This window comes from Palaemon carinicauda, chromosome 4, assembly GCF_036898095.1.
Source record: "Palaemon carinicauda isolate YSFRI2023 chromosome 4, ASM3689809v2, whole genome shotgun sequence".
Classification (NCBI taxonomy): domain Eukaryota; kingdom Metazoa; phylum Arthropoda; class Malacostraca; order Decapoda; family Palaemonidae; genus Palaemon; species Palaemon carinicauda.
Window position 1 is genome coordinate 166,038,844 of NC_090728.1, and position 10,171 is coordinate 166,049,014.

General features: G+C 35.4%; 1 protein-coding gene across 3 annotated transcripts in view; it reads left to right on the forward strand.

The window, feature by feature from the left end:
- Fgop2 (Fibroblast growth factor receptor 1 oncogene partner 2) overlaps nucleotides 1–10,171 on the forward strand; it is a 42,449-nt gene that overhangs the window by 9,460 nt on the left and 22,818 nt on the right. For all 3 annotated transcript variants that reach the window (XM_068371474.1, XM_068371476.1, XM_068371475.1), the window contains one exon: nucleotides 838–974. In XM_068371474.1, coding sequence (XP_068227575.1) covers nucleotides 838–974 — 137 coding nt within the window. The remainder of the gene's footprint in view (nucleotides 1–837; nucleotides 975–10,171) is intronic.

Below are 10,171 nucleotides of genomic sequence, written 5' to 3' on the forward strand. Positions count from 1 at the left end.
AGCATGCTAAGTAGCAGCTTTTATTTAATAGATATGTATTTAAGTATCTGAATGCTATACTGTTTAAGGCCTACTGTATTTGCACTGTGCTCCACAGGATTTCACAAAGCAGTACTGTGTGCGTGTGTACATGCAAGATGGAATTACAAAGTTTCCTCATATTGTATTTTGTACAAACTTTGGTTCCTGTCACCCGGTGCTGTAATAAAGTCAAGATTAGGTTGTTTCTTTAAATATCAGATTATTATTTACTTTCAGCTTGGTTAAGAATGTTTTATATAGTACTGTATGATTTTTACAAGTACAGTATTATGAATCTTACAATTATTTGTACTCTATATTGAGAGATGTGAGTTACTGAGAAACCGGAGGGCTAGGCTCTTCTGGTGCTTCACTCTCTTGAGAACAGGATTAAGATGTATGATGATAAAAGTATGTAATATGTATTGATTAGATTATATTGAAAGTAAGTTAAGGTTGTACAGGTAGCCTACTTGTATCATTTAACATAGAGACCTATAAGCTATTGTATTTCTATAGTTATACTTGAAAAATATTTTTTCCAGATTAGACTGGCTCTCCTTATTAGATGCTAATTAGGTGTTATACAACATCGAAAGAAAATTTTTTTTCCAGGGAAAAAAGTATTATTTTTCGATCAAATAATGATGATGTTAATGGAGTCTGAAGAAAGTTCATGTACAAATAAGTTATATACATAGTTTGTTTAATGCTGAGCTTTGAATTGCTTTGAATTTGAATGTTAGTTCAGTAATTCAGTGTTATTTGTCTTAACCATGATTAGAATGGGCAATGATTTTTGTTTTTTCTATGCAGACAATATGTCGGTGTTACAGCAGGTGCTGACTGACGCTCGAAAGTTGGCCACCCGCCTGCGAGATCATGACTCCTCAGCAGACACATTGTTATCCCAAGCTCAGGGAATGTTCAAGCAAGTGGAGAGCATGAAAGAAGTGAGTATGGATACTTGTAGTTTGATGCAGTTATACTGATTTGCTTTTGTTCATACACCAACTACTTAGTCTATACAGTAGCGCTTGTAATTTCTAAGGGTTTATTAGATTTTATTTGTGGGTAAGTCTACCATATAATTGAGGAATTGGATAGTAAGTATGACCTACAAATTTTACGAGAGGAATGTAAGTAGTAGTAGTAGTAGAGACGAGAGAGGAGAGAGAGAGAGAGAAGAGGAGGAGAGAGAGAGAGAGAGAGAGAGAGAGAGAGAGAGAGAGAGAGAGAGAGAGAGAGAGAGAGAGAGAGCCGGGGGGGGGGAGGGTTTCTGCTAATTGCGAATAAAGATAATTTGGAAAGCTGCAGTGTTTACGTCGAGAGTTTTATCGGAAGTTTAAAGAGTTTTTCTTGAAGAAAAAGACTAAACAATGGTGAAGTAATAAGGAAATTAGGTTTTATATAAAATGTCTGATACTTTGATAGTTATATACTAACATAAAGTATTGTATTTACTTAAAAATTTACAATATAAACTAATAACATCTTGCTTACTTTCCAATATAGAATATGTATACTGAATTATTATATATAAAAAACCAAATGATTTAGATTTTGAGTTAGGCCCTGTTGATTATTGGTTGGCGGCAGATATTTATGTTTTACAATGAATGGTCTCACTGGTTGACTGGATAAATGAACTTGTTAACAAAGAGTCCTAACTTGACCACTTTTGAGTCTCATTAGCAATTTCATTTGACCTTCAGTATTCTTTTACAGTTCCATTTGACCTTCCATAATCTACAATTCCATTTGACCTTCAGTAATCTTTGACAATTCCATTAGACCTTCAGTAATCTTTTACAGTTCCATTTGACCTTCAGTAATCTTTTACAGTTCCATTTGACCTTCAGTAATCTTTTACAGTTACATTTGACCTTCAGTAATCTTTGACAATTCCATTTGACCTTCAGTAATCTTTTACAGTTCCATTTGACCTTCAGTAATCTTTTACAGTTCCATTTGACCTTCAGTAATCTTTTACAGTTACATTTGACCTTCAGTAATCTTTTACAGTTCCATTTGACCTTAAGTAATCTTTTACAATTCCATGTGACCTTCGGTAATCTTTGACAATTCCATTTGACCTTCAGTAATCTTTTACAGTTCCATTTGACCTTCAGTAATCTTTTACAGTTCCATTTGACCTTAAGTAATCTTTTACAATTCCATGTGACCTTCGGTAATCTTTGACAATTCCATTTGACCTTCAGTAATCTTTTACAGTTCCATTTGACCTTCAGTAATCTTTTACAGTTCCATTTGACCTTCAGTAATCTTTTACAGTTACATTTGACCTTCAGTAATCTTTTACAATTCCATTAGACCTTCAGTAATCTTTTACAGTTCCATTTGACCTTCAGTAATCTTTTACAGTTCCATTTGACCTTCAGTAATCTTTTACAGTTCCATTTGACCTTCAGTAATCTTTTACAGTTACATTTGACCTTCAGTAATCTTTTACAGTTCCATTTGACCTTAAGTAATCTTTTACAATTCCATGTGACCTTCGGTAATCTTTGACAATTCCATTTGACCTTCAGTAATCTTTAACCATTCTATTTGACCTTCAACAATCTTTGACAGTTCCATTTGACCTTCAGCAATCTTTGACAATTCCATTTGACTTTCAGCAATCTTTGACAGTTCCATTTGACTTTCGGCAATCTTTGACAATTCCATTTGACTTTCGGCAATCTTTGACAATTCCATTTGACTTTCAGCAATCTTTGACAATTCCATTTGACTTTCAGCAATCTTTGACAATTCCATTTGACCTTCAGCAATCTTGGACAGCTGTTTTAGCAGTACATTATCTAAGTGAGCATAGCAGATATTTAGTATTTTCTTTAGCAGTTGAAGACAGCTTTGAAACGTAGCATATAGTATTTAACTGATGAGTGAGAAAAGTTTCATTTATGTAATATTTATTTCTTATTGTTACTCTGTTTGTTGGAAAAGCATTAGAAATAGGTTCAGATTTTTGTTCTCTTAATCTTTATTAATCACAAGCCTTGTTCACCTTGGATTTTTTTCTTAAAAGCTTGTCTTTACATTAGACACCTGTCTAATGAAGAGCCTCATTAGAGAAACCAACAGTTGGTCCACTAAATATTTCATGATAAGGAATTCATATTCAGTATATGAATATTTAAAGAGTGTCATACCTACGTTGATAGTTTTTACGACTAAATCTGAACACTTGAAATAATCTGGTGCTGCGAGTTAGGTAGTTGAGTCGGTAGAACTTCAAAAGTTCAAACTTGCAGTAAATGTTTTTATGTTGAACAGTCGGACATAAGTCTTTTTATAGTTTATATATGAAATATCTGTTTTGATGTTACTGTTTTTGAAACATTTTATTAATTGTTAATTATTTCTCATATAGTTTATTTATGTTCTTTCTTCACTGGGGTAATTTTTTCCTCTAGGAGCAGTTGGAATTATAGAATCTTGCTTTTCCAACTAGGGTTGTAGCTTTGCTAATAATAATAATAATAATAATAATAATGATAATAATAATAATAATACTGTTAAATGCTGTTTATTTTAAACCATAAAAGTTTGAAACTGATTGGTCCTTTCTTAGTACAGTATTACAATTTAAATACTGTAATTTGTGAAATCATAACTTAAAGATGAATTTCTAATTTCTTCATTATTTTATTATTATTATTATGATGATGATGATGATGATGATTAGCCAAGCTACAATCCTAGGTGAAAAAGCAAGATGCTGTAAGCCCAAGGGCTCCAACAGGGAAAAATAGCCCAATGAGGAAAGGAAATAAGGAAATAAATAAATGATTAGAGCAAATTAACAATAAATCATTCTAAAACAGTAACAACGTCAAAACAGATATGCCATATATAAACTATAGAAAGACTTATGTGAGCCTGTTCAACAAAAAAACATTTGCTGCAACTTTGAAGTTTTGAAGTTCTACAAGAGCATTGATTTAAAGTAGAGTCTACGCATTGCTCTTAAAATATTTCCCTTGGCGAGAGTAAACAGAAAATGAAACTCAAATAATGAAAGTTCTTTTCGTTTTCTTCTATCCTTCACTTTTTACTTTCCGAAATCATGTCAATTTTTCCTAGGCCCTGCCCTTTTGTATATGTACTTTTGTTTTTTTCTGACTAAGATTTTCTTATCATTTATCATTATGATTCGAAACCACCTTATCTTCCTACCATTCTTCAGCTAGGAATCCTCATATTCTAAGGTCTCAAATATCAGGATGGTTTAACGTTTCTCTTGTCATGACCTCCGCCAACGTACGGTAGTTGGTAGAAGGTTATGTTTTACCCCCCCCCCCGTATGTTTGTGTGTTTGTTTGATTGTGAACAGCTTCCTATCCACAATTTTAATCGTAGAGTAATGAAGGGGATTAACTGTTATTTACAAAGCAGGAAATAACGTTTTCGAAGGTTAAGGTCACTGTCAGGTAAATGCCTAATTCACGTAATGTCCATAAGTTTGGACATCGTTGTCACAGAGACTTTAAACGTGGTTCATGTTTGAGTGAATGAAAATCCACGCCAATTAATACATGTTAAAGTCGAAGGTCAAGGTCAAGTAAAAGGTCTGATTCCGGTCATCAACCATACGGACACAATTTTAATCGTAACGTAATGAAACTTGCAGGGATTTTAAATTTATGTAAAGAGGTGGAAATGAATAATTGATTCTGGGAAAGGCACGCTGGTTTCGAGAAATAAGCTGCCGTTGCGAAGGTCTGCACTCAGTACTTCTTTTGTTCATGTTTCTGATGCATAGAGTAATACATCTTCTCTGTACACATTGACAGTATGTTGTTGCCTTTGGGAATGTTATTTTCAAGTTGTTTTGATCTTTCTCTGCTTTACAGTCCAGTATTTGTCTCCAAGTTGAAGAGATAGGCGCTACTTTTTATAAAAGCTGCTTATCTACCACATCAGGGTTTCTCAATCCTTCTATTTTCCAATTTGTTGTATAATTTGGAAAACTAAGGGTTTCACTCTAAGAAGTCTTTCGCTCCATGTAAAATTTTTAATCCAGAGCACGCCTTTCCCGACACCATCATGCTACATTCGGTACAGATTTTACCCTTACACCTACTGTATTTCCCACTTAACCATATGGTCACTTTCATTATAGTACTTATTCCTTAACTAGCTTCCCAGTCACCATTAGCATTGTTTTTCTTATGTTAATTTTTAGTTTTCTCCTCTTCGCTCCACCTTTCCACTGGTCAGTGGCCACGTTTACTAAAAAATATTCATTTTTAATGCCTTAGAATATCTCTCAAACTTCTTGATTCAATTCTATTTACTGAATTGCGTATCATTCTTCAATTTCAATACGTGGAGGGATTAGGGTTTCCTTAAAAATTTGATAAGTAATTGTGTGTGTATATGCAGTTTGACGACCTAAGAAAGTGTGGACTGGCATTGAAAGACCACAGACAGACACAAGGGGCAAGACATGCCTGAGGCCTTTGTTCAGCAATGTTCTAGTAACAAATAATGATAATGGCATACATACGTACTTATTTATATTCATGATTAGTTTGATTGTACCTATGGATACACGTGTGTATGTTTTACTTTTACTTTGTTATTCTTTATGATGGTTACGCTTGGCGACTTATAGCCAATAGGTATATCGGTATCGATTAAGGTCACTGAGAAAGAAAGGTATACAGCAAGGTCTAGACCTTGGTGGTAGAGTATGCTATTTGCTAATGTTTTTTTAATGGAATTCCAACATTGTACGGATTACTTTGCTATATTTCTTTGTATTCATTGTTTGCTAGCTTCTGGTGATTGTTATTTAAGCACACGTGTGTTAGTTTACGTTATGTAAACATAGACACCATGTGGAAAACACTATATATGGTGAAAGGTTGTACAGTAGAAAGATACACTCGTTGTTATTATTATTATTATTATTATTATTATTATTATTATTAATTGGCAAGCTGAAACCCCAGAAAGAAAAGCAATTCACTTCTGAACAAATAAATATATGAGTAAAGAAAAAACTATCAGTGATATCACAACAGAAAAATAAGCAATATAAAATCATTTAAATGTGAAGCGAGATACCTTAAGCTGAATAACGGAAAAGGAAGAACATTCCTTTATTTGGTCACAGTTGGAACGAAACCATACAAAAGCTAAGCAAATATGTTAGCATTAAGTGCATATCTAGTACTTCACAGTATAGCTCGGTAAGTTTTGAACGTTATGGATGATCAGAATCATGACAAATGTTATGAAGTGGATTTTTTTTATATCCAATTGTTCAGAACAAGGAGTTTGCCAATGAGGACCAACTAGCGAATAATGTTCAAACAATAGAATAGGAATAAAAACTTGGAACTATACCATTTTTTTTGCGCAATGTTGAAATGGTGATAGTCTATATTTTCCTTAAAATTAATTTCAAGTCTGGATTGACTCCTTGTAATTTAAATGAGCTTAGAGTTAAAGAAACATTATTAGAGAGGAAAAGTTGTTAATTTAAGCAAATTATTATGAGAATTGTCAACCACAGTTCTCACACACACATATCTACGTACGTACGTGTGTATGTATACTAACTATATTATCGTGTGTAATTTCACACACCACATTGCGCAAAAGCACGAGTAGTGAACCCAAGCCCAAAACAGTAATGGAATTGTTGCGCACCAAGAATGAGCAAATTCATAGGAAATCCATTACTCGTGATTAAGGCATCCGAACGAGTAGCGTTCCAGCTGTAGCTGTAATAGTGTTTACCTGAAAAGGCGCTATTAATACAGAGCGCTGGAACCCCCGGAACTCGAGCATGACAGCAGGGTCACGTTCCAGAAAGTATTCAAGCACGGGAACAAGCGCCTTGCTCTCTCTCTCTCTCTCTCTCTCTCTCTCTCTCTCTCTCTCTCCTTCAGAGTGGAAACTGTTTTGTATCAACCTAACCTCATCACTAACATCCCACCATATACAAAAAACTATGAGCTTATGAGTGTATGCGAAGAAAAATTGTTTCACAGCTGATCAATCAAAACCACAGAACCGGTCAGCAAAATTGACGATATTTAATATATTTCGCTGTGTTTCCACAACTTGACAATTCATGTCAATTTCTACTGTAAGTTAACCTCAAAAAAAAAAAAAAAAATAATAATAATAAAGGTAGTTGAAACGTTAGAAACCTAGTGACGAGTTTCGCTTGAACCGACTTTTCAAGCATCTGTTTAATAGAACATTAACTACATAGGTATCTCGAGCAATTTTCCTCTGTGTTGTTGTTTAGAATCGTAAATAAGGATATTGTTAATTATCTATATAGTTTTTTTTCTTTGGTGAAGAATTATGTCTTGGCTGCGTCGGACATGCCTGTAAATGAACTGTAAGATAAAGTCTAACCCTGAGGGCAGAGAAACAAAGTACCTTTGAACGGAGTTAAATTTACACACACACACACACACACACACACACATTATTAAGACATCACTGTATTTCAAAGACTATTTTAATCCAAAGGGTAATACCTAGTAAGTGTCGTTGACTTGATGAAGTATGCGTTTAGACCATTGTCTCCAGAATGGTTCTCGTACTCTTGTAACTATGGCCATATATATATATATATATATATAATATGATATATATATAATATATATATATATATATAATATATATATATATATATATATTATTTTTTTATTCATATATACTGTATACACACACACACACACACACTCACACTCACTAGAGGTCGTTGCATAACGACTTAAGCTGTGTTAGTCTGGACCTAGGGAAATTAAGTACAGTAGCATCCACCGTAGGCACGAACTCGTATAAAACTCAAGTATATGCCTACGATAAGAAGTCAGGATCATTGATGCTAACTTTTAAGACATCCAATAAACCCAGGTACATTCGCCTGTCAATTTCTCCATAGTACTAAAACATTTGATAGAGGTTCTTCATCTCGACCTGTTATTATTATTATTATTATTATTATTATTATTATTATTATTATTATTATTATTATTATTTCCTAAGCTACAACCCTAGTTGGTAAAGCAGGATGCTATAAGCCTAAGGGCTCCAAAAGGGAAAATAGCCCAGTGAGGAATTGAAACAAGGTATAACTAGAAGAGAAGTTTAAGAGCAATAATCCATCCATATACCAAGGCACTTCCCCCAATTTTGGGGGGTAGCCGACACCAACAATGAAACAAAACAAAAAGGGGACCTCTACTCTCTACGTTCCTTCAGCCTAACCAGGGACTCAGCCGAGTTCAGCTGGTACTGCTAGGGTGTCACGGCCCAACCTCCCACATTATCCACCACAGATGAAGCTTCATAATGCTGAATCCCCTACTGCTGCTACCTCCGCGGTCATCTAAGGCACCGGAGGAAGCAGCAGGGCCTACTGGAACTGCGTCACAATCGCTCGCCATTCATTCCTATTTCTAGCACGCTCTCTTGCCTCTCTCACATCTATCCTCCTATCACCCAGAGCTTTCTTCACACCATCCATCCACCCAAACCTTGGCCTTCCTCTTGTACTTCTCCCATCAACTCTTGCATTCATCACCACCTTTAGCAGACAACCATTCTCCATTCTCTCAACATGGCCAAACCACCTCAACACATTCATATCTACTCTAGCCGCTAGCTCATTTCTTACACCCGTTCTCTCCCTCACCACTTCGTTCCTAACCCTATCTACTCGAGATACACCAGCCATACCCCTTAGACACTTCATCTCAAACACATTCAATTTCTGTCTCTCCATCGCTTTCATTCCCCACAACTCCGATCCATACATCACAGTTGGTACAATCACTTTCTCATATAGAACTCTCTTTACATTCATGCCCAACCCTCTATTTTTTACTACTCCCTTAACTGCCCCCAACACTTTGCAACCTTCATTCACTCTCTGACGTACATCTGCTTCCACTCCACCATTTGCTGCAACAACAGACCCCAAGTACTTAAACTGATCCACCTCCTCAAGTAACTCTCCATTCAACATGACATTCAACCTTGCACCACCTTCCCTTCTCGTACATCTCATAACCTTACTCTTACCCACATTAACTCTCAACTTCCTTCTCTCACACACCCTTCCAAATTCTGTCACTAGTCGGTCAAGCTTCTCTTCTGTGTCTGCTACCAGTACAGTATCATCCGCAAACAACAACTGATTTACCTCCCATTCATGGTCATTCTCGCCTACCAGTTTTAATCCTCGTCCAAGCACTCGAGCATTCACCTCTCTCACCACTCCATCAACATACAAGTTAAACAACCACGGCGACATCACACATCCCTGTCTCAGACCCACTCTCACCGGAAACCAATCACTCACTTCATTTCCTATTCTAACACATGCTTTACTACCTTTGTAGAAAGCAATAATATTAAAATAAATCTTTCATATATAAACTATAAAAACTTGAAAATAACAAGAGCTTAAAAACTTATATCATCTTTTGTTCTCATGGCCTCTAACGAATGGAACTGTTAACTTTGCTGTTCATCACCCACCACTAAAATCAATATCCAGTGCACATATGGAAGCAAGATGCAGGTTCCTGAATATCCTGTGGGATGACCTACGACGCAGTTCTTTTTTACAGTGACGCATTGACGCAGTTCATTTTGACAGTGATCTTAATACATAGCGATATTTCAACTCATTGTCACATATTATGGTATTCTTAAGTCAGGTCTTACAGTATTGCCTTTCAATAACTGCAACAAGTAGCATTTTTTTGCCCACGCAGGGAAGACTTCATGGTAATCCACCCCCTTGGCCTGTTGCTAGAACCTAACTACAGCTCTCTCTCTCTCTCTCTCTCTCTCTCTCTCTCTCTCTCTCTCCATTATAATTGATAATGCTTTGATTGACTTATTTTCCAAGTCAATATGGAGGGGAAAGATGTATCCCATTTCAAATGCTAAACAGTACTATTTTTCCTGTTGAAGCGCTTAGGCTCATAGCATCGTGCTTTTCCAACTAGGGTTGTATTTTAGATAATAATAATAATAATAATGATAATAATAGTATATGCATGGAATGCGATCTAAAATCCATCATCAAAAAATGAAGCCTGATTGGTGCAGGACCTAATATGTAAAGGGAAGATATTAT